This window comes from Notolabrus celidotus, chromosome 2 (assembly GCF_009762535.1).
Source record: "Notolabrus celidotus isolate fNotCel1 chromosome 2, fNotCel1.pri, whole genome shotgun sequence".
Lineage (NCBI taxonomy): Eukaryota > Metazoa > Chordata > Actinopteri > Labriformes > Labridae > Notolabrus > Notolabrus celidotus.
Window position 1 is genome coordinate 36,174,105 of NC_048273.1, and position 25,257 is coordinate 36,199,361.

General features: G+C 40.7%; 2 protein-coding genes across 10 annotated transcripts in view; both read left to right on the top strand.

The window, feature by feature from the left end:
• sned1 (sushi, nidogen and EGF-like domains 1) overlaps positions 1 to 5,386 on the top strand; it is a 44,019-nt gene extending 38,633 nt beyond the window's left edge. For 3 of the 5 annotated variants that reach the window (XM_034674164.1, XM_034674157.1, XM_034674148.1), the window contains 4 exons: positions 4,319 to 4,406; positions 4,503 to 4,582; positions 4,670 to 4,697; positions 4,802 to 5,386. In XM_034674164.1, coding sequence (XP_034530055.1) covers positions 4,319 to 4,406; positions 4,503 to 4,582; positions 4,670 to 4,695 — 194 coding nt within the window. In that variant the 3' untranslated portion in view covers positions 4,696 to 4,697; positions 4,802 to 5,386. Of the gene's footprint in view, positions 1 to 657; positions 862 to 4,318; positions 4,407 to 4,502; positions 4,583 to 4,669; positions 4,698 to 4,801 lie in introns of those variants that run through there. The other 2 variants (XR_004629428.1, XR_004629426.1) reach the window with 2 other exon arrangements.
• A 3,390-nt stretch (positions 5,387 to 8,776) lies between these two features.
• Positions 8,777 to 25,257, top strand: part of ryk (receptor like tyrosine kinase) — a 79,550-nt gene continuing 63,069 nt past the window's right edge. For 2 of the 5 annotated variants that reach the window (XM_034707887.1, XM_034707895.1), the window contains exon 1: positions 8,778 to 9,438. In XM_034707887.1, coding sequence (XP_034563778.1) covers positions 9,228 to 9,438 — 211 coding nt within the window. In that variant the 5' untranslated portion in view covers positions 8,778 to 9,227. Of the gene's footprint in view, positions 9,439 to 25,257 lie in introns of all 5 variants that reach the window. The other 3 variants (XM_034707904.1, XM_034707869.1, XM_034707878.1) reach the window with 3 other exon arrangements.

The window sequence follows — 25,257 nt, forward strand, 5'->3', positions numbered from 1 at the left end:
TGATGTATGCATTTATAATGTTTACCATGTTTATGCTAACCATGATTTCCCCGAGGGGATGGTAACTTTTTTTTTACGACTGCTGGAAAAAATCAGTGAGGTTTAGTTCCTCTTCAAAGTGTTTGTAATCTGACTCATACTTTCCCACTTTTGCACTTCATGCTTTATGATTTATTTTCCTCTTTTTCTCTTCACTGAATGTCCCGTGGGTGGCTAAACCAGCTCTCTGAGAAAAAGACTCCCAGTCTCAATGATATTACCTAAAGAAGTTTTAGTTTAGGATGTAAGCATGCTAAAATATGTCATTTAGGGCTAAACACAAAGTTTCTATGTGAATGGCTAACGTGCTGCATTATAAACCCTGATAAAAATAATAAAAAAACAGACTCATAAAACAAATGGCAGACCATTGAATGCTGGAGTGCAAAAATACTGCAGTTCCTTGAATAACCACTTGTTTCCTAAAGATAAAGGATCCCTGTTGGAGCTCATATTAGAGTAACCAGTTTTACCGCAGAATTAATCAGGTCCACAGTCTTGTTAAAAAACAAACAGTCCTGGTCTTCATACATTATTTATTTATTTACTTGTACCATCTATACCATCTTTTATTTTTTTAGTTGTGTTTTTTTGGGCATTTTTGCCTTTATCTGATAGGACAGCTGAAGAGAGACAGGGAATGTGGAGAGTAGAGAGAGGATGAGGACATGCAGTGGACGGTCGAAGCTGGAGTCAAACCTGCGACCTCTGCGACGAGGGCTATAGCCTCTGTATATGGGGCATGAGCTTAGACCGCGAGGCCATGGGCGCCCCATCTATACCATCTTAACTCATCCATTTTGATGATATGAAGTCTAAGAGGTATGCTTGGTTGGTTTTAAATCTGATTATTGAGATGGATTAATGAAAGTCAAGGCATCACTGCAGTGGTCAATAATTTGCCTGATGAAGACATAGGCCGTTTTTGAAATGGCCTTCTACGTACTACCTACTAATGTAGTAGGCAGTATGTAGTAGGCAGTAGGTACTGCCAACTACATACTGCGTTTGAATTTAGTCTGTAGTCTGACTGTTCTGTTGGATCTGTTCTGCAGTATGCTGAGCCAGGTGTCACTGAATTTCTGGTTTCAAACAGTGGAAGTAGCAACGACCAAGCTGATAGCAAAGCTGCTTCTTTAGCATGACTTATGATTTAAAAAGTTAAGAAGTGGTTTATATGGAAGTTAATTATTTTCACAGCACCTAAAAACTGAGTTCCCCCTTAAAAAAAGAAGAAGAAAAAGGAGTTTCCCCCTTAAAAAAAAAAAGAAGGAAAAAGAAAAAGTGGAAGGAGTGCTGTGCATTGTGGGAAACAGTACACGAGGCAGACTGGTCCGATGCATACTGTGAAATGTTCCCGAATCAGTAGACATCCGGGGAGTTTTGGCATACTGCAGATTTTACTCTTGTTCACATACTACTTACTACATACTGAATTTTTGCCATATCAGTACGTACTGCTAGTATAGTAGGTGGTTTCCAAAACAGCCATAACTCTCTTTACAAACTTTTACTGCACGCCATTTATTAAAAAGTTGTTATGATTTCAGTCAAAGTCAAAGGTGCTGCACGTATGAAATGACTGGTAGTTATGACCCTAAAGCCGTGCTCCTAGCATACCTTAGGACTGTTTCTAAACTGGATCACAACAAAGAATGTTTTTTGTGGTGACAGAAGTGGAAAGAGCTTCTTGGTTCCAAAGTTAAAGCCAATGTCAAGTTATTTGAACCTGTATTCTATTTAATGGCCAGTATGGGGAGACTCCACTGGTTGCAAAAGTTGATCAGAAAGTTTAAGTTCAACAGAAAACAACCATACTTCTCCGGTTTATTACCACCGCAAACATTTCCCTAACAAATTTTATACAGCATGATGATCAATTTGTAAATAATGTTCATGTTCATAAAAACAGACAGTAAATATGTATGCCTTACGATGGTTTACTGTAATTATAAATCACTGTCATGGCGTTGCGTCAACCAGGATGGAGGCCTCACCATCTTCTTGTCGCAATCTGGTCACTTCTCCAAAAATCATTCATGCAGAGGCAAAGAGGCAAAACTTGTGCCTTATAACGGTAGTCAACAAACCAAATGAGTGATGTCACTACGTCCACTTCTAGTATACAGTCAATGAGGAAATCAAAGGAGTCTATTTCCCTGGCTTCAATGTGGAGTTAGCATGTCTGAAAAACTGTCAGTTAGCTGTACTGGAAACTCTAAATGTGCATTAACATCAGCAAACAGGTTAGATTAAATGATGTGAAACCATCCATACTCACTCTGATATGTGTTTACCTGCTTCTGCACAGACCTGGTGACAGACGTCTGCTCAGCAGCTGTCTGAGGGTCTTGAGTATCACTGCAGGATTTACACTCTGTCTCTGTGTTCCCAGGAGCTGCAGTTCTGCTCACTGTCAGTGTGACTGTAGCATCACATGGTGTGAACCTGAATCTGTGTCAGATTTGCATGTCATCATGTACGCTGACATGTAGCACGGAGCTATGTTTAGCCTGCTGGTTCTTTAAGAGCAGGAAACACACTCTGCTGACAGTTGACCCCTCTGACACGCTGTATGAAGGACTTGGTTTACTTGAAGGCTTCGGGGCATGACTGTACAACGTGAATACAGAGTCAAAGAAAGGCACAAAGCACCGTATTCTTTGCTCTATGCTGCTTTTTCTTCTTTCTTTAAAAAACAGCCAGTGTGACTATTATAACACAGTGTTTCTTTTCAGTGTAGGGCAGAGTGAATGAGCAGCAGCAGCTCTTTATCTGTAGACAATATGCCCCTTTGTTCTGATTGAACTCTATCTCTATATTTACTTCTTTGCTGTCTCTCCAAGGCAAATCCACCGCCCATTTTTAAAGCTTAAATAGCATTTCTAAAAACATGAAATAAGGCTGTATGAGCTATAATTCAGCCAGCCACTAGGGGGAGATCTAGAATTTATGGCTTCAAGGCAAAACAAGTTTATTTATAAAGCACCATTCATAGAAAGAGCAATTCAAAGTGTTTTACAGAGTTATAAACAAAAACCAGAACAGTAACAAAAACAAACAGCAAACACTTCAAACATTTACATTTTCTATACGACCAGTTATGTTTGATCTACTCACTCTCTCTCTCTCTCTCTCTCTCTCTCTCTCTCTCTCTCTCTCTCTCTCTCGCTCTCTCTCTCTGTACTTATGTAACTTAACGTACATAGTAAATTGTGTTGGGTCTTATTATTTATTTAAATTAGGAGGGATTATTATAAATAATCAGCCCCCTTCACTGCTCTGAAGTATTTGACTTTGCAGAGTCTTACTGTCCCGCGGGACACAGAATCACAACTGATCTTGTCTTAACCAAAATGAACCTTCAATCATTCGATTCATCTCAGAACTTTTTCCCAAGGATTAGGACTCACACATTGAATCTGTTCTGTGTCGAGTCGCAGCCCAAAGCTGACTCAGACCTCTTGACACCTCCGCAGGGTGCCTGTATACCCAACATTTAAAAGATCCAATATCAGGTTAATTCCATAACCCCCATACCTTGTCTGAAAATAACCTATTTAGAATATGATATTAAACAAACATGAGCATTAAAACATAAAATAAATTAAAATCAAAGAATAAGACAGAAAGAAAGTAAAAATAAAAATGTCATTAAACTCAGTTTGTTAAATAAATTAAAAGTTTGTAGCTACAGAACAGACAGGATGGCTTTTGTTCTGCAAGGCCTTGTCACCTATGATAGACCTCTTAAAATCAGCAATATGAATGAATAACTTCAGAGTTTTTATTAAACTTAGTGAGATATGTAAAAATCTGAAGCAGTTCAAATAAGACAAGTGAAGATGCAGAGCATCTTCAGGGAATTGAAGAACCTGATTCAAACTCAGTTGTCATGTAGCAGTTACCTTTTAGAGTACCAAAAGTGTATCATAAAACATCTTGTTTTTATCACTAACTACTGATTAGGAAAACATTTTATGAATCTAGTTTTAAAGAGGGAAACGCACAGCTCAAAACAATCACTTCCCTTATAATCAGATGATGATGAAGCTGTGCATGAGCAGACACTGGACATCCCCCTCGCCCCTCTCGAGTCCTTTTCTTCACCTAAACATCCAGAGACAGATTGTTTAAACATTCCTTTCCTAAAACCATCCATCAGCCGGAGAGCAGCTCCGTCCCACATGACTCCTAAACCATCCAGCAGACGTTTTTTTTCCCTCACTGTCAAAACTTCAAACATTCATTCCTCGTGTTGTGTGACCGCTTTTTGCAGTGTGCCAGCGAGTGCCGCACCCCTGCACCCGCCTGTACTCTGAGACCAAGAGTGTGCCTGTGTGGGAGGGCGGAGTCTGCCACTACCTGTGAGTTTTATCAGGCACAGGTCTCCTTTAGTCTGCTTCATGATGTAAAGGCTGAACAACTTGATCAAACCCATGAGTGTGTTTTGATCTTTGCAGGTACAAAAGGACGTATAAAGTACAGCAGGATGTTTGTTATCGAGAGATTTGTGAAACAGTGCTTCCAAAGAGAAATCAGAGTGAGTTTAAAAAGAGGAATAAAAGTGTTATTTTTATGAAGCAACAAATGCAGTTTGTCTAATTAGTTTTTTTGACTTTCTAAACAGAGAGAAGAACAAACAGACAACAGTAAAGGTTTGTTTCTGTGGTGACATTTCTCTGTGTTCATCGATGCTACTGCAGAGGATCACAAGCTTTTCAATATTTCTCCCATAACAACTTTTTTCTTCTTCTTTTAGAGCACTTGGGTGAAAGGACCGTCATCACTGTCATGTGAAAATCCTAACTTCATTTTCGGTGTTTATAATCTACTTGAAGTGACTGATTATGGAGATGTTTGTGCTGTCAGAACCCACTGTAACATTTTAGGAACATCTGAAAATAAGGTTGTATTTGTTCATTCCTGAGAGCTGTGTGTGTTGCTGCGTGCTTCCTCAGAGGACTTCAATCAATCAAATGAAATGTGGCCCTGATTTGTTGATGATTTGCGATGTTTGATGACTGATATACCTCAGTTCTACGTCCGTGCTGACACATTAGGAGAGGTTTTTTGTGATTCAACTGCAGGTTTGTCCCTCAGGGAATTAACTGTAGAGTTTTCCTTATACCAGCTCTGAAGATTTACTGATAAAGACGATGGGAAATGTTTGTTTTCTCCACACCTGTTAATTCATCTCTTCCTCTGACAATGGCGCACAGTGTTTTCTCTGTATAAATGTCTTTCTCTGTGTCTTAGCAGGCTTCACTGCAGCTCGCTCCTCTGTAAATAGTGTTTATAGGCCATTTTGTAGGTGAATATTTTAATAATAAAAATGTAAAATGTTTTTGTGTTTCTGGTGTCTTTTTGAGTTCATACTTATTCTATAGTAGATTACAAAGTAAGATCTTAGTGTCCATGTTACAGATTTTTTTTTTACATTTCACTGAGAAAAATGCTAAATGTTTCCAGTCGAGCAAATTAAGAATCAGTACTACAACCACAGATAACTTATAAAATATATTGTATTTATAATATTTGTTGAAACAGCAGGTAACAGGCACAGATTTAGCCTAATGATTAAGTCTCACGCGCATATAGCAAGTGGCTTCCCTCATGTCATTCCCCCACTCTCGCCTGATTACCTACCCTATCCACTGTCCCCTCCTCTCTAAATAAAGCTTCAAAAGCCCCAAAGTTATATCTTTAAAAAAAAAAACAGCAGGTTACCAAGTAATTTGCAGGAACAATAAATATGCATAACATGTACAGCAAAAAAACTATACATCAGTCAATGAAAGATTAACAGATGAAAAGGTGTTAGAACACACTTTTAACAGTAAACAAAAGAAAAGCCTTTTCATCCTCTATAAATATACTTAAATGTGATTCTAAACAGAACATATATAGATGACAGGATTTTAAAATGTACAAAAATACAAAGCACTGACAGGATGCAAGCAGCACCAAAGACAGCTGTGATGCAGGACATGAGTTAGATAAAAGATGCTTCCTCATTTAACATATTGCAAAGAGTTCCTTGTTTTTTCATACTTCAAATGTCACCGCTTTTAACCACAGTCTGGGTCTCCTCTTCATTCATATGTTTGGAGATCTATAGTGCACAAGACTGGGCATAGACTGGGAAAATACTAAAGTCACATTTAATTTAAATTAAAGCTAAATCAGGAAAGATAGAAACTTTACCTCCATTCATGGACTCATATATGCCAACTCTAAGTAACCTTAAAAATAATGGCACTTCAATTACAACGCATCTTTGTACTAGTATGATTTGTCTTTCAGTATGACTCACCCAGGCAACAGGGAGAAAAGTAGGATACCCCAAGTCTGTCTACCTATTTTGCCTTTACAATAAGACTTATTAAAACCCCTGAGAAAATACAAATGCAGATGCTTCCATAAGTGGGAGGGGGTCATTCATTGTAGGGTCTGAAAAAAGATGAGCTGTAGGCTTCATTTTTACCAGATGTTTAATGATGAAATACCCCATACTAAGTTTGAGATTCAGTTCAGGAAGCTCACTTTAGAACTTGCTAGTACTCTTCTGAGTTATGTAGTGTGTGCCAAACCTCCATTATGCCTGCAAGCACCTGTAAAATCAGAATAACTAATCATACTGCGTACTATTCCTCACTGCAGGGTGCGCACTGTGAAGCTCTTTCAAAAATTGGAAATGTTATTTACAAAATGATATTACGTCTCTGACCAGGTGGAATTGACACCCTGTTGATGATAGTGTTTTATTTGACTCATGAAACTAGTGATTTTGCTGTTGACCTGTACCTCAAAACCATCACTTCACTGGAGACTGATTGAAGACCACTGACCTGGCCCATCTATAGGGCTACAGGAGGCAGGCCTTTCTTTAGTTTAAAAGCGGGTGTCTTACTAATAAGTTTGTCTGCCTTGGTGATAATACACTCCTCTTTGTATGTACTGTGTTGCAAAAATGCGGGTTGCACGTAAAGAACCATCATCCAGCTCAACACGACAATGCGGGGCTTCCCTCTCATTCCACTTGCTCCCCACAGTTGCGGTATTTTGTGCTGCGTTTAATGAACCTCGGAATCTTCCAAGTTAAACGCACTTAACCAACTTTACTAAATCAATAGACTTTGTTTACTGAAAGACATATGATTGAATACATTATGGCACCATTACTTATGGACATTAATCAGAGGTTATGAAAGAACTACAAGGTAATAAAATATTAGGCCCATTGGTAGGAATTATATGATAGCAGATGTAGTCTTCATATATAATTTGGCTGCAGAGTCTGATATAACCTACAATCTACAAAAGTCAAAAGCAGACATATATCAGACTTTTTTTTTTACTCCGTTTTCCTCTTATATTTTCTTCATTTAAACTCGAAAATCATAGAGAGCAAAGCCCTCATTTACAATGACATTGAGCATATAAAAGAAACATTAAAATGCATGACAAGCAAATAAAAGATAAAACCTTGAAATAATGATGATCAATTAAAAACAGACAACAATTAAAAAGTAATGTTAAAACCATTGAAAAGTAATGTTAACACAAAGTCAGTTGAATCAGGTGCAATCAAAGGTTAAAACATTTAAAACTAATGATTTAAAATGACTCAAAGAAACAAATGCATTCATTTTTAAAGTGCTTTGAAGGGAGTTTCATGCAGATGGTGTAAAAAAAAAAAAGCCAAAAGTAGATTTTCCCAGCTCTGAATGAACTCTGGGAATCTGGAGAGTGAGCCATTCAGTTGACCTTGTGTGTTGTGCTCCAGAGGACCAAACTAGCATCGAAGATAAATGTGAAGGTAGCATCCCAACAAGCACTTTATAAATAAACAGGTATGAGTGTAAATCACACCTTTCAGTCAGAGAGGACCATCCCACCTTATTTTTAAAGGATGCATGATGACTATTATAATTATAACGAGTTTATCTCAATTGGTTTCTTGAGATCCTGACTTAAAAAGCTCCGGAATAGGATTAGGGCCATTTAAAAAAATAATTATGGTCAATTCTGAATTTAATCCATGCTTTAATCTCAAAATTTTGACTTTAAACTTAGAATTCTGACTTCTTTCTTAGAATTCTGACTTTAGTCTCAGAATTCTGACTTTAATCTCATAATTCTGACTTTTTTCTCATAATAATAATAACAATGTTGACCTTTTTTCTTTTCTTTTTTCTTCCAGTGGCCCTAATCCTCTTCTGGATAAAGCCTATCTTTTAAATGCTATTTTTTCCGCGATAAGTTAATTTCTGTCATTTTTTTTTTTTTTTTTACAGGTGATCGCCTCCTTTTCCTTGTTATCCTGAATTTGTTGGGTTTTTTATCAAGTTTTTTATGCTTTTGCAACTCCGGCGATAAAATTTACGGCCATCTGACAGATGTGCACTCATTAACATGGTTTGTCTATTTATTTCTTGTTTTCATCTGATCTTGTTAACACTACCTTATTTTTAACTTTTCTTTCCACTATTACTTATTTAATTAATTTTACTGTATTGACTTTATTGTACTTTTAAGTATTTTATTTATAATAATGCCTTTTATAATTTTACCATTTCTGTTGTTTTCTGTCTCTGATATTCTGTGGAGCACTTTGGGCTGCATGTTTTTACGTATAAAAGGTGCTATATCAGTAAAGTTGAGTTGAGTTGATTTTTTCCGATAGCACTTTGAAGGCATCATTCCCCTCCTGAAGTGGGAGCAGTGAGAGAGTGAGTCCCCCCCCCCCGCTGCTCCCCTCCTCTCTCTCTCTGCTCGGAGTGAAAACTGAGAGAGTGAGGACAGAGCCTGGAAGGAGGAAGCTGGATGTATTAGTCAGATTGTTACTTTGAGATACTTTTGTTCTTCTTTCTCTCCGCCTGCTCTCATTGAACCGCTCCTATGTGTTGTTACCCTGTGCGGGGTTTACGTGCTGGGAAAACGTCGTAAACATTCAACTCGAGAGTTCAACGTTCACAGTTAGTACGACCCGACAAAAGTTAGCCTGCTCCGGCTAACTTAGCCTGGCTCTTCAACAAGAAAGGACAAAAAAACACAGCTAGTGGAGGAGCAGCCGAGGCTCCTCGTAATGTGGCCTCTCGGGATTAACTTTAGATACGGATGAAAACGAGTTCGGAAACTAGGGAACATCGAGAACGACCGAGAGCAGCCAGACGACCGCTGCCATGTCGGGGGTGATTCACGGCTCCGGCAGCCCGCCTGAGTCCCGGGTCCGGCCACACTCGGTGCTGTGGAGGCTCGGGGGCTTCTTCTTCCTCCTGCTGCTGGAGGGAGCAGGCTGCCTGGCCAGCCCGAGCAGCCCCTCAGGCGTCAACAACAACAACCAGCCCAGTGTCAACATCTACATGAGTGTGGAGGAGGTGAAGAAGCTTCTGGGTAAGGAGGCCTGCACACTGTACTGATACACTACAGTCCAAAGTTTGGAAACAAGATCAAGAGTTTGTATTTATTGTAATGATTGTAAACACTGTAGATTAATACTGAAGACATCAAAACTATGAAAGAACATATATGGAATTATTGAATGAACCAAAAAGTGTTAAACAAAGCAGAATCTGTTTTATATTTTAGATTCTGTAAAGTAGCCCCCTTTCTCCTTCATGACAGCTTTGCACACTCTTGGTATTCTCTCAGTCTGCTTCATGAGGTGGTCTCCTGGAATGGTTTCTAATGAACATGAGCCTTGTCAAGAGTTCATTTGTAGAATGACTTGCCTTCTTAATGTGTTTGAGACCATCAGTTGTGTTGTTCAGAGGTAGGGTTAGTACACAATGGATAGTCCTATTTGACTACTGTTGTAATCCAGATTATGGCAAAACCAGATTATTTCATAGTTTTGATGTCTTCAGTATTAATCTACAATGTTGAAAATAATTAAAATAAATAAAAACCATTGAATGAGAAGGTGTGTCCAAACTTTGGACTAGTAGTGTAGCTGTCCTCAAACTTTATCAGGGTGTCTAAGTTGTGATGAACTCTTGTATGCTCTTTATCCCTTAAAACTAAACTCTCTGGAAGTATTACAACTTGTTCTTCCTGTGTTAATGAGCAGCTTTTGTGCTGCATACAATAATTACTGTGAGCAGGGGACTACATCAAGTTTTACTGCCGTTGGAAGTGTTTTGTGATTTAATAGCGTTGTCATTCAGCTAACTTTCACCCCTATGTTGTTAACTAAAAACAGAAGAATATGGACTTTAAAAATACATTACTTCACTATTTTGTAGCTATCAGAAACATAAAATCCTGTTTTATTTATATATAATTAATATTTATATTTATTAAATAAAGAACAATATAGAACAGGGGTGTCAAACATAAGGCCCGTGGGCCAAAACCGGCCCACCAGAGGTTCCAATTCGGCCCGCGGATGACTTACCATAATGAAAAAATGACAGAGAAGACATTAACTGCAATTTTTCAATAACAGTAACTGCTATATCAGACTTGTTCTCTGGGGATTGCACACAATCAGTGCTGATGGAGCACACCTGTGTGTTTACCTGTGTGTTTAATGTGTTTGCAGCAGGTTACAGTGCTTAAATAATATAATATTTGGCCCCACTATGAGACTCCTTTTGATGAAAAATACAATATCTGTTTTAGTAAAAAATATAGTTCATTAAATTTGAACATTTTCAGAACGTACGTGTACTTTTTGCACCAAAACGAAGGGAAAACTTTGTAGTTGTCCTTCTTTATAGGTTATTATGTTATGATTTTACTTGTCCGGCCCACTTGAGATCAAATTGGGCTGTATGTGGCCCTTGAACTGAAATTAGTTTGACACCCCTGATATAGAACATCAAACAACATACAAAATAGGAGTGTCCTGATACAACCTTTTCACTTCCAACAAGATACCGATATTGCAAGTAGTGCAATGGATTGGCCGATACCGATATTGAACCGATATGATATCAGCATGAATCATATACTGTTATTACTTATTCTGTAGTATAGAATGTTAGAAAAGGCTTGATCAAGTGATATTACTCAGAGAACAATAGTCAGGAACAGTAGGTATGACAAAAACTGACCCATGTATTATTAACAAATGGGCTACATACATTTTAACCTTAAACATAAGAATATACTACAATAAAATAAATAAAAAACTAATTAGAAGACCCTGAAAATTAACCTCAATAAATCCATTAAAAACAACCCTGACATTACTCACCACCGACAGGGCTGGTCATCCAGCACAATAAATTAGCCGATCTTTTCTGTTATAGCTAATCCCTTTTTGCCGTCACTCTTTGCATATGTTTTGGACAGCGTTGGTTGTTTGAGGCCAGAGGTTTGTTTCTTCGCCTCTGTGGTCTTGCAAAAATTCTCATGCTGTTTTTTGTGATGCTACTCCAAATGCACGTTGAGGTTGGTTGTATTAAACTTCCCTGGTTCTGAGCCACCACGGGAACCTGTGCATGACAAGTTTTGAACTCAGCTGCAACGTCTTTTTCGGACTTTAACGAAAAATACTGCCACACGGCCGACATCAATCCTACTCCTTGTGACTTTGTTAGCACCTTAGCACACGCTGTTGTTGTGATCACGTGGGCTCTGCATGTTGGATCCGTGCACTGCTGGATAGAAGTGTTTTAGCGGAGTCTGGAATGGACTGCTTGTATGGGAGTGCTTATATCAAAGATTTTAGATGCAGGCTGATATAATCTGATATTTGTTTTATTGCTGATATCAGACCGATATCAATATCGGATCAGGACACCCTTAATACAAAACCAGAGGAATACCTGAGACAACACCAAGTCAAGTCAACTTTATCTATATAGCACATTTAAAACCACCAGTGTTAGCCAAAGTGCTTTACAAGGTAAAAAGTACACAAAGGCAACAATAAACATCAGAACACATGAGTCTGGTTCTGCTCGAGGTTTCTGCCTGTTAAAGGAAGTTTTTCCTCTCCACTGTAACTAGCTAAATACTGCAATGTGCAATGCTCATGATGGATTAAGGTGGGGTCAGACTGAGTCTTGAAGTTGGGTCTCTGTTCATAATTGGACATAGAGTGGTCTAGACCTCCTGTGTTAAAGCGTCTTGAGATAACGTTTGTTGTGATTTGGCGCTATACAAATAAAGATTGATTGATTGAACATATTCATATAAAAATGCCAAATCAAGTCAAATCATTCATTTACGTTCTCATCTCAAAGAGCATGCCAAAGAGAAGAGATGGGTCTTTAAAACATTCAGTAGTGGGAGCTGATTGTATCTGAACTTGGGGGCAGCTTTTGCAAAGACTTGATTGCCCGAGTTTTTAGGCGATTCTTAGGCACATCCAGGAGGAGCTGGTTGGTTGACCTCAGTGGTATAAACATGAAGATCAGTCAACTAATATATAACCTACCTAGTTTTTCACATCTCAATAAGCTTTTAAATATTTGTTATTCATGATATAAACGTACGTCTCAGGTTCTTTAACAGTCAGCTACATATTATTTCTATAATCCACATTGGTAAGAATACACTTGAATGTAGCATGAGCCAGTCTGCCTCATGTACAGGTCATACCTTCTTATTATTAACACACTGACAGAGAAGTTGTTGCATGCTGTTTGAGAATTTACCTGGCAGTAGAGTCTGGAAGCAGCTGTGTCTGAGTGATTGACATTTTACATGCATTTAAAGAAAAGTCAATCTGTCTTGTCTTTGCTCCTTGCCATGAATGACAGCTATCATGATTGTTTAGTTTTATGTCATGTGAACAGAGCGCCTCGTTTTTACATCAGACTGGACTGATGTGTATTCTATCATGATTGTAAAATGTTACAATGTCACAATGTCATTTAGCAGACGCTTTTATCCAAAGTGACGTACATACGAGAACAAGAACAACACAAGCAAAGATCTAGACAAGAGGAAACAAGATCAGTAAGAGTAACAAAGTGCTTCAAGTCCATTTGGGTGCAGGTACTGCCAAGCAGTGTAAAGACAATGCACAAAAATAAGTAAGGAATTTTTTTTTTTTTCCGAAATAAGGAACATCTACAATGAAGTAACCAAACAATTTAAGACCTTCCATTATCATCATCAACAATTAACATCACCACAATAATGACCAAAGTACCAAGTGCTGGGTCACTCCAGAGCTGAACACAGATTCCCAGAGTAGATCAGGACAGTGTGAGTCAATTGTAGCTGGAAGACATGACCTGCCACTGGGGACAACAGTGGAGAACAGTCTAGCTAAGTGCATAGTGCTTCCTAAAGAGCTGGGTCTTTAGCTGTCTTTTGAAAGTAGAGAGGGACTCTGCAGATCGAATGGAGTTGACCAATTCATTCCACCATTTAGGGGCAACAGAAGAGAAGAGTCCAGCTAGTGATTTTGATTTTGAGGCCTTGTGTGCTGGAAGCACTAGGCGCTTTTCAGAGGCTGAGCGTAGCGGGCGAGAAGGGCAGTAGACCTGGATGAGGGGTTCCAGGTAAACTGGAGCGGTTTTGGTTCCTGCTTTGTAAGTCATGATTAGAGTTTTGTATCTGATGCGAGCTGCAACTGGAAGCCAGTGTAGTGAGATGAGCAGGGGAGTGACATGAGCTGTCTTAGGCTGGTTGAAGACCAGACGTGCGCTGCGTTCTGGATCATTTGCAGAGGTTTAACTGTGCATGCAGGGAGGTCTGCCAATAGAGAGTTGCAGTAGTCAATGCGTGACATTACAAGAGCCTGAACCAGAAGCTGTGTTGCGTGTTCTGTCAGGTAGGCTCTGATCCTCTTGATGTTATAGAGGGAAAACACCAGGACCGAGCAATCGAAGGCAACATGAACCTTGAAGGTTAGCTGGTCATCGATCATGACACCCAAATTTCGGGCAGACTTAGTGGGCATGAGGTTTTGTGATCCAAACTGGATATTGATCTGTGGGTCCATAGTGGGACTGGCTGGAATGATAATAAGCTCAGTCTTGGACAGGTTGAGCTGTAGGTGACGTTCCCTCATCCATCCTATAATGATAATAATAATACCTTTTATTTATATAGCACCTTTTAAAAACTACGGCAGGGCACATAAATATAAACACAAAGAGTACTCTACAGCAGAGAGGGCTTACACAAATTAAAATCAGACTTCAGGAAAACAAACACAAAAGACCCAAACGATGATTCAACACAGGCAACACAAGAACTCGACGGTAAGAACTGAGACCAAAGGGACCAATAAAGTAAGACAATTAAGAATATAAAAGGACAGAAAGAATAAAAAAGGGGTACAAGGCAAGCAGTAAAAAGGAATACAGCATTAAAGGAGGGTTAAACACAATACAGAGATAAAATCATCAATATAGGTGAAGCATTGACGGATGTGCAGATAAAAGCAGTAAAATACATGCATAAATCAAGATAGTAAATGAGATATTAGGAGAGTAAAACAATGAAAGGAAAATAAAAAGGCATAGAAAGTAAAATGATAATGAAGGCAGTAAAAAGACGACGACATCCCATAAAAGCAAGTCTGTAAAAGTGAGTTTTAAAAAGAGACTTTAAAGATTCCTCCATTCTGCTTTATCACATTGGAAAAGTAGTTTGACAATACTTTTCTGGAACTTAAAGGTGACATATCATGCAAAATGGACTTTTTAATGGTTCTCTACCTGAAATATGTGTCCCTGGCATGTCTACAAACCCCCCGAGAATGAAAAAAATCCATTCTGCCTCTGTTCTGATTTCTCCACCTTTCTGTAAATGTGTGTGAAACGAGCCGTTTCAGACTTCCGTGTTTTTGTTACGTCACAACAATATCCGGTCTGTCACAGAGTCAGAGCTCGGAGCTTGTTCAGCCCATAGACTGTATAAAATAATACTGAATCCCTCCTCCGTTTTTCATTACCTGCACAAATGTGTGCTAACAAGGAGCTTAGGAGGGAGGCATGCTAGTTGTAGGCTGTCTTAATAAACACAGAGGTCGGTTTTACTCCCCACGTCTGCAGATTTGAAGATCTAGTGGATGATTTTTATTTATCATGGATAAGTGCTAGCGCTAGTTAGCATAGCCACATAGCTACATGTTCGTAGCTGTGTACCAAGACACACGTCGACATACTGATAAATAAAACAACAAGAAACACTAAATCTGTGACCAATCCTTCAGAAAGGTCCTGCTGCAGGCGCCTCTCCGTCAGGATCAGATTCTGGATCAGATTCAGAGGGTTGAAGTAACGCTATCTGTGAGCAGCCGTGTATATTCAGCCAACATGTAAACATTAGATCAACATGCTGGAGAGCCGAGGGCACATTCACTTCCTGAGGGGGCGTGGTCAGAGAGAAAACAGAGTGTTCTGAGGAGGACTGAAGAAGAGGGCTTTTCAGGCAGACCAAAATCTGATTTCAAAGTGTTTTTTTGAGCATAAACTTTAAAGACATGTTTTGGGGACCTCTTAGACCAATATATATTGATGAAAGAAGCGTGATATGTCACCTTTAACTTTAGGACCAAGACCAGAAGCTTTTACTGTAGTAGTCAGGGTACCTAGACTTTGGAGCAGCCTGATGGAGGAGATCAGACATGCAGATTTCACTACTCAAAAACACACCTTTATATAAAGAAGTGTTTATTCTAACAGACTCATCATTACAGTAAGGCAATCAGGAGATCATTGATTTATATGAGAATCAGAACCAGGTTTATGCATAACTTAAATGTTATTATTGTGAGGCCTAGCAATAAACATAAAGGTATATCTAAATGTTTGTGCATAAATGTGCAAAAGATTAAAGCAGATCATGCAGACAGAATGTGCAGAGTCCAGATAATGAGTCAGTGACACACATGAATCAGACATAGAGGCTTTCAAGTAATGTTACATGATATAACTAGATCCGGATCGAGTACTTAACAAAACCTGAACATGCTGTGTAATCAGGGACACTTTTGTGTACAACTTTGCATCATGGAGCCTGGAGCAGCTCCACAGCTGTGTTGTGTTTGAACCTCTGGGTGGTACGCTGATGTGTCACCAAGAATGAAAGGAGGAAGTGACCAAACCAGACATTTCAATGGAACAGTCAGAGATATTTGTGGTTGTGTGCCGGTGTTTGGTTACATGAAGTGAATCAAAGGGAGGCACGTTTGGTTCAGCTTGTTGTCAGAAAGATGCACTTGGTTTAGACAACTTTTAAGTGCCCCGGTCGTATCAAAGCATCAGTATTTATCTTACTCTGAACTGTTTTGGTTTCAAGTTCCTGAAAAACACTTGCTATGTTTTACAGTCATTCTTCTTTGAGCTCTCTCTTGACCACCACTGCTTTCTAAGTATGAATTTGTACTGTATACTTATTTTTATGTGCATCTCTTTCAGGCCTTTTTAGCTCAGTCAGCTTAATTGGTCCAAAAAGGGAAAATGATTTAGAGCTTACCCGGTCCAAACAGACGAAGCTAAACCTTAAAGAAAAGTCATTTTATGTACAAAGTCAATATGGATTGGATACAACTCCAGAAAAAGGTCACAGTAGTAAAAAATGAAGACTACGTACAAGGCTGATGTGCACCTAATCAAAAACATAACTATTCATCGAAACAACGAGACCACGAGCCCTGTGATTGGCCCACTGGTATCACTGTACATTGGCACTACATCCCATCTCCTGTGACGTCTCCTTCTTTCTTCTTTGCAAAAATGACAGTATGATGATCAACCGCTTCTCAAAATATATCAGCTCCAACTCCAACATGATGTGATTGGATTCAGTCTGCATGGTTTCCTGTCTACAGTCAGCAAGGACTTTAACAGAACCTCAAACTGGGGATATGACTAGCATTGAAAGTGCACTACAGGCTACAGTTTAGGCAGAGTACTTCAGAGACGCAGACACGACATAGTGTTCACAACAGCGTAGACCACTACAGCTTAAAGCTGGGGTTGGTAGTCAGATTTAGATCCACTTTTTGTTATACTGGTTAAAATGATCTTTATGTCCTGATGGTAATCAATACATAATGTGTTCTTAAAAAAGAGTGAAAAAAAGCTGCTATCTACAGCCCCGAGTAAACCTGGGAAAACACCAACCAATCACCGTTTTTTGTGTGCCAAAATTTTAAACCATTCAAATCCCGTCCTGCCGTTCTGCCCACCTCCTGTGCGTACATTTCCCCGGCATGTACTCCGAGTCCCCTGCCTCTGCTTCCCCTCACTCTACTGACTGCCCCTCTCGCTCGAACTCGGGCCTGTCCCCTCTGACCCGATGAGGTGCTTTGCTCAGGACTGTAGTCCAGATCAGAGTCTAAAAAGCTCTCACCACGGGGCTCTGACAAGCAGAAGAATGAATGACATTTAGTAAGTCCTACAGAAAATGTAGATGTATTGTAGCGTCCGTCCGGGTAGGGCTGACGAGCCGGTTCGTGAACACGTTGATCTTTAATAACCGGTCACTGTCGGCCGTGATCACGCCAACCAACAAAACAACAATCAATGTTTGAATGAATGAAAAACTTCTCCTCTTGTCTCTCCTCTCTCCCTCTCACACACTCTACACCTCTCCTGATGCCTTCACTGACTGTCAACACTGTAGGAATTAAGAACATCTACACTGAACACGTTTAACAAACAGTAGAGTTGTTACAGTATTATATATGTGTTATAACTTTTCTCCTGATATCGTGTCACCAGTACAACTGGATAATGCTAGCATGACAGTTGTGAGTGCTAACAGCAGCCATGTTTGTTTGTGTTTTTAACTTTCACTATGAGAATGTTTTGGTGTTTTCTTACCGCTGAGTGAGACATGAGTTGATGTAGTGCAAAACACAAACGATGATCTGAGGACCGGCTTTGAATCAGTCACCATCATATGGTCGCAAGTCAGCGGCGCTCGTGCATGTGAGCGGTGGGGGTGTCGTTTTGAAGGAGCTCCGAGAAGGAGGGGAGGGGTTAGACTGAGTCATGAGGAAATGCTACATTCAAATTCATGCTAGTTTTCTGAGACTGCCAACCCCAGCTTTAAGCCTGGTTTGTACTTCTGCATTGAATCAAGGGCACAGCCTACGCATAGGTCTGAGTAGCTCCCGTACTCACACAGAGGCCTACACACATAGCCGACGCACAACCCCTCCAAAATGTAACTAATGCTTCAAATGGACGCGGACCGCAAGCCCTGTGATTGGTCCACTCAGCGGCATTGTATTTCCTGCATTTACAGCACTTCCGGGATCCCTGCACATCGGCTGCGTATTTCATCTCCTCCCCTCTATCCTTCATGTAATCATGTCTGTATGATAAACAGCAACATGTATCAGCTGTAGATTAACAGAACACGCTCTGAAACTCTGTGGAAAAGGAAACCGATCATAGCGGGGCAGGAAACAGGCGACTCGCTATCAGAGAGAATATTTCCGTCCTCTGTCCTATTTAATTTTTTCTGCTTTGTTGTCATGTTTATTTTTGTGTACACAATTTGGGGCAATATAAAAAGACAAACTCATTCTTTGCATTTGTGCACTTTCAGAATCAGAATCAGAATCAGAATCAGCTTTATTGGCCAGGTATGCTTGAACACACAAGGAATTTGACTTAGGTAAACTGTGCTCTCTTTGTACAAGGCATAAGAATAAGACCTACAAATAAAAATATCAGCTATAAATCAGCTATAAATACAAAAGAACAACAAATAGGCATGACTAATATGTACAGGCTAAAATAATATGATAAAGTGCAGTGGCGCCAGTGAAGGAGAAAAGTTAGACCTTGAAAAGAAAGAGATTCTGTGTTTCACTTCATGGTTGAGCTCTGAATGATTCCCCGTCCTGCCTCATGCTTCCAGGGTTGAGCAAGTCTATAGATTGGTCTTAAGTTGTTAATTTAGGGTTTACCAAAGCTGTCTTCAGTTGGCAGTTTGAAACCAGTCATTTACCATTGGAGTGCCACTGTGCAGCTTAATGAACGGGTAGAAGTGCTGGTGCGAAATGTCTTTGTGGAGGGAGGAAGCTGATGCTGCAGCTTCTCAGATTGACTAATGTGCTGCTGTAAATACACGACGTATCATCATGTTATCATGGCATCAGCGTTTTCACAACAGATGGGATTCAGGGCGACTCGGCAACTTAGTTTCTCCTCTCCTTTTGTCAAGGAGAGTCAAGTGTGTGCAGGTTATTCACTGGACGTGAGATTTTTCTGCACATCATACAATAAGGTGTCGCTGTAGACGTGATCATAGCAGGTTTAACAGATCCTGTGAGTCTTAAAGGATGTAAGATGGTCTGCTGGATAATTTTGGCTTCTAGCTTTTTTAAAAGTGCGTTAGAGTAACCCTTCGTGTGCTGTTTGAAACAACATTCAGCTCTTTTTCTCCACTCTGTAATTTCCCTGGTGTTGGACCGTAGGCTGACTCTGTCCATTTTGGTTCCTCTTGTTCTCCATCACGCTATAGTTAATCCTACGTTGCCCGACCAGGGCCTCTTTTGTGGTTTGCCTGAAACCTTGTCTGGTCGTTTGGAGAAATCTCTTAATGTTTGACAACTTAGTGTGCCGAGTCTAAAGAATGTTTGTGGACAGAAACTTCCATAACGCTGTGACAGCTGCTGGAAAACCCTGCTGGAGGGAGGTGAGACTGGCAACACGTTGGATGGAAGAACCAAACTCACTGCAGATCAATGTAGAGATTAAAGTCAGCTGGGTTTTTAAATGCAGTACATTTAAATACATCATGTATTGAAGGGAGAAACTAAGGAGAAGGTGCAGGTAAGATAAGTGACCTGATTTAGTCTTCCTGCTTTGAGGAGCTGAAGTAGCTCTCTCTTCTTCAGATATGTTGCACCCTAAGCTGCTTCCACCAGCCCTGTATGCACACATGGCGTGCACACATACATGCCTACGACATCCTGTTGACAAAAAAGGAGTGTAATCTCCTAAAAATGTTCTCCAGACCACAAAGGGCTTGTGTCTGTTAACAGTGTTGGGAGTTTCTGAGGGATCTTCTATTTGACATGGGAGTATCCAGAACAACAGACACGGCCAAGTTAAATAACGCTGCAGTGTGTTTGGGCATGTTGAGTTAGTGTGTATTCTTTTTTGTAATTGGGGGAAATATCGTGTGTTTTTCTCAGGCCTGTGCGTACACATTTTGGATTCATAATGTGGCCTGCATTGGTGAGGACCAACAGGACGAGCTGGCAGGGCTCAGTGATGATTATTTATGGATTTGACTCGTCATGGAAGGTGGTCTTTGAGGGGAATTAATAACGTTTATGATGACTGTACTCTACATAACTAGTCTTGTGCAGTGAGTTTCACAGAAGAAAATGTAAATCATATTAAAGGGGACATATCACGCTTTTTTCATCAATATATATTGGTCTAAGAGGTCCCCAAAACATGTCTTTAAAGTTTATGCTCAAAAAAACACTTTGAAATCAGATTTTGGCATGCCTGAAAATCCCTCTTCTTAAGTCCTCCTCAGAACACTCGGTTTTCCCTCTGACCACGCCCCCTCCGGAAGTGGATGTGCCTCGGCTCTCCGGCACGTTGATCTAATGTTTACATGTTGGCTGAATATACACGGCTACTCAGAGATCGCGTTACTTCAACCCTCTGAATCTGATCCTGAATCTGATCCTGACGGAGAGGCGCCTGTAGCAGGACCTTTCTGAAGGATTGGTCACAGATTTAGTGTTTCTTGTTGTTTTATTTGTCAGTATGTAGACGTGTGTCTTGGTACAATGCTACGAACATGTAGCTATGTGACTATGCTAACTAGCGCTAGCACTTATCCATGATAAATAAAAATCATCCACTAGATCTTCAAATCTGCAGACGTGGGGAGTAAAACCGACCTCTGCCAGAAAGGCAGCAGGACCTTTCTGAAGGATTGGTCACAGATTTAGTGTTTCTTGTTGTTTTATTTGTCAGTATGTAGACGTGTGTCTTGGTACACAGCTACAGCTACAGCTACAGCTATGAACATATAGCTATGTGACTATGCTAACTAGCGCTAGCACTTATCCATGATAAATAAAAATCATCCACTAGATCTTCAAATCTGCAGACGTGGGGAGTAAAACCGACCTCTGCCAGAAAGGCAGCAGGACCTTTCTGAAGGATTGGTCACAGATTTAGTGTTTCTTGTTGTTTTATTTGTCAGTATGTCGACGTGTGTCTTGGTACACAGCTACAGCTACAGCTACAGCTATGAACATATAGCTATGTGGCTATGCTAATTAGCGCTAGCACTTATCCATGACAAATAAAAATCATCCACTAGATCTTCAAATCTGCAGACGTGGGGAGTAAAACCGACCTTTGTGTTTATTAAGACAGCCTACAACTAGCATGCCTCCCTCCTAAGCTCCTTGTTAGCACACATTTGTGCAGGTAATGAAAAACGGAGGAGGGATTCAGTATTATTTTATACAGTCTATGGGCTGAACAAGCTCCAAGCTCTGACTCCGTGACAGACCGGATATTGTTGTTACGTAACAAAAACACTGAAGTCTGAAACGGCTGGTTTCACACACATTTACAGAAAGGTGGAGAAATCAAAACAGGGGCAGAATGGATTTTTTTCATTCTCGGTGGTATGTAGACATGCCAGGGAAACATATTTCAGGTAGAGAACCATTAAAAAGTCAATTTTGCATGATATGTCACCTTTAAAATGAATGAATGTATTCTTCTTGTAGCTTCTTTTGTCTCGGGGTCCTGTTATCGTGGATTCTGTTTCATACTGATATAGCTAACTGAGACACTTAAGTAGCAAACCATAAACAGCTGTGCACATGTGCAATAAAGTTCAAGTCGTGGCTGGAGTTCCATATCAATGCCCAGTTTATTATTTTATCATTAAGTATATATTCAGTTAAGCAAACTCACACGGGACTTCCACCAGATCTGTGTCAGGTCCGTCTCCGTGCTCTCTCGTCCGTTTTCACGCAGCAATCACTGAATCAAGGATTCTCCTCCTCCTCTCCTCATCCATGTTGTCTTTCTGGTCCTCTGAAAACCTCTGACCTGTTGACTCCAGACCTGGCTCCGCTCATCATGACTGTTTGTTGTGTTTTATTCTGAAAATTAACCGGATGTTTTCATTTTGTTTTGGTGCCTGACTGGTGCTGTTCCATCTGCTCTGTTGAGATTGATTAGTCGTGCTCCGGCATCCGGCAAAATAGAGGTCTTGTGTCCGACCTGCTGGAGCAGAGACGCAGCCGGAACGCAACAGAGTGGATCCAGAGGAAGTTAACACATTGACTAGAATAGAAACCGATGGATCTGAGATGGACCGGACACAGATCTGGTTGAATTTGGCTGTGAGAACGCTCGGTTACACTTGCACGTTGCGTTCAGGTGCAATTTATGCTCAGTGTCAGTAGACGCAAATGTTTGGGTGAGTTGATCGGCTCAAATGCCAATCACTGACCATGAAAAAATGCCCTGATTGACTCTGATCTGATAGTTTGGATCAGGATCGGGACATCCCTGATATTTTAACCTAACTAAAAATCAATACCCTCACCTATGGTCACGAGCTGTGGGTAGTGACCGAAAGAACAAGATCGCGAATACAAGCGGACGAAATGAGTTTTCTCTGCAGGGTGTCTGGGCTCGGCCTTAGAGAGAGGGTCAGGAGATCAGACATCCAGTAGAGGCTCAAAGTAGAGCCGCTGCTCCTCCTGATCGAGAGGAGCCAGATGAGGTGGTTCGGGCATCTGGTTAGGATGCCTCCCGGACGTCTCCCTGGGGAGGTGTTTCGGGCGTGTCCAACTGGGAGGAGGCCACGGGGAAGGCCCAGGACACGCTGTCGAGACTATGTCTCTCAGCTGGCCTGGGAGCGCCTCAGTATCCTCCCAGAAGAGCTGGTGGAAGTGGCCGGGGAGAAGAGTGTCTGGGCTTCCCTGCTGAGGCTGCTGCCCCCGCAACCCGGACCCGGATAAGCGGAAGAAGATGGATGGATGGATGGATGGATAAAAATCAATACATTACCTCATCTCTCTGCATCCTGCAAAACATTGTCTTGAACAAAGACAAGTATCAAAAAGAAGATCTGTCTCAACCATCCATGAATGCAGGCTTTGGCAAGAGCCACATCTTTATGACAGTGGATTATGGTGCACATGAGAAATGCAGTCTTCATCCTATAAAGGAAGCATACAGATTCCATCCACACTGGTCACCAGAATCAACATACCATGAAAAGTCCTCACGCTGCCTTTTAAAAGAAGTGCCAGCATTGTGTCTGAACAAAATACCAGACGACAGCCGGGAATGTCATTCTCTAAAGATACCGTCGTCCTCATGCTGTTGCCCATTTTTCTGTCTTATATTTGATATTTTAAAAAGTTCCCAGATGAATGGTGATTGGTCCGCTTCCGCAGTGTCTACAGCCCATACAGTCTGCTACATTTCCCCCCACTGTTGTTTTAAATACATGGACACTTTCTTTTTTTTTTTTTTTTTTTTTTTTTTTATTAAGTTATATTTTGGCCTTTTTGCCTTTATTTTTTTAGGACAGGTGGGGAGAGACAGGAAATGTGGGGAGTAGAGAGTGGGGGAAGACATGCAGGAAATGGTCGACCGGCCGGGAATCGAACCGGCGACCCCTGCGACGAGGACTGTAGCCTCTATATATGTGGGGCGCTTAGACCGCTAGGCCACCAGCGCCCCTATACATGGACACTTTCTGTATGTGAATAAAGCATGGAGACCCCTCTTAGTCCTGCTCTGTTCCTCCTGCTCTCACAGCACATGGACTCTCCATTTAAGATTTCATTTTGATAACTTTAACAAACTCCCGACTCTCAAAGGGTCGGTGGGGAACAGGAAGACGTCATGCCTGAGCTGAAGCAGGATTTGCATACACAGTGTGTTTGTCTGTGGCTGAACTGCAGGCAGCATCCCTGATTGTTTCTGCACATGACTAAAGGGTAGTAAACCATCTGTCTCAGGAATCCCTCTCTCCACATGCACTCCCTCTGTGCGCTCCTGTTATCAGTCTGAAGACCTTCACCGTGGGTTTGAATTGTGTTGGCAAATTTGACTCCAAGGCTAGTGGAAAGCTCTTTTATTAAAACGGTTGTTTGGTGGTGTTTGAGTTTATTTCCAGGGAGACCCGGCATCCCTCTGCTCACTGAACCTCCATAAGGCGCTCAGCCGGAGCTGTGACATCCACCTCCCAGCCTTCAATAGTGCTCTTTCTTCCCCTGTTTCCTGGCATTCTGACCATCTATGTGATAATTTTAGAAGATGATGGATGAAGTAAGACCTCTGTACATTCACTTGATGTCTGCTGTAATAATGATCTGTTTGAGCCCAGTTTTCCGTGGATTATTCACCACTCCACTTGATCCCTAACACATTGCTCTGAGGAATTTGTCTTGATGGAAAGTCGGCACTAACAGGGTCTGTTTTCAGCTTCTTGCATGGCATACTGGCTGTGTCGCTGGTTTCACTGCACACTGAAGCGCTTAGATTTTCCAAACAAAGCAAAAGTGACTAAAATGAGTTTTGTGCAGACAGAAAAAGTCCTTCCCCATCATATTTATCATGTTTATATGATATGTTTTCTTGGAAGTAAGACAATCTTGCTGTGCACAACTACAGATTGCAATAGGACAAAGTCCACCTGGTGTTCCTTCTACCTCACACACTGTAATCTTCAGAAAACACTCACTTTTCCATGCTATCTTATTGTGGACTTGTTGGCAATGTGGTCATTTTTGTGTGTGAAGTGAGTAGGTCACTGCTGGCTTTATTCCTCTGGCTCAACGTGCAAAAATCAATATAACCAAGGTCTTATAAAACTCTCCAGAAGTGTGCAAAATTGTGAAGGGCCAAGTGCACGTCCAACCAACCTTCCCTCTCCCCTCCTCCACAGAGCTGAAAGGCAAGCAGGGGCTTTGAAAAAGAGCCCGTGAACAGTGAGGAGTGATTGGCAGCAGTATTCATTTCCTTCATGCCACTCTCCAAGGATCCTGCGGTTGAATAGAGGGAGCCCCTGCTTTCACATCTTTTGTCTAAAAGCTGCAGCTCTTAGACAAAAGACGAGCTGCTGCTGCTGCTGCTTTAAGGAGTTTCCTCATTCTGTGTCAAAATCTGAAAATGTTCATCAGACAGATCCCAGCATACACATCTTTTCTTTTGAGTATTTGACGTGAAGAAGTTTTAGAGGAGTGAAAAAAGAAGGAATTTAAAGCCATTTCTGTGAGGAGGCTTGTTGATGCCTCTTTATGAGCTTAAAAAACAGACTATCTGTGTA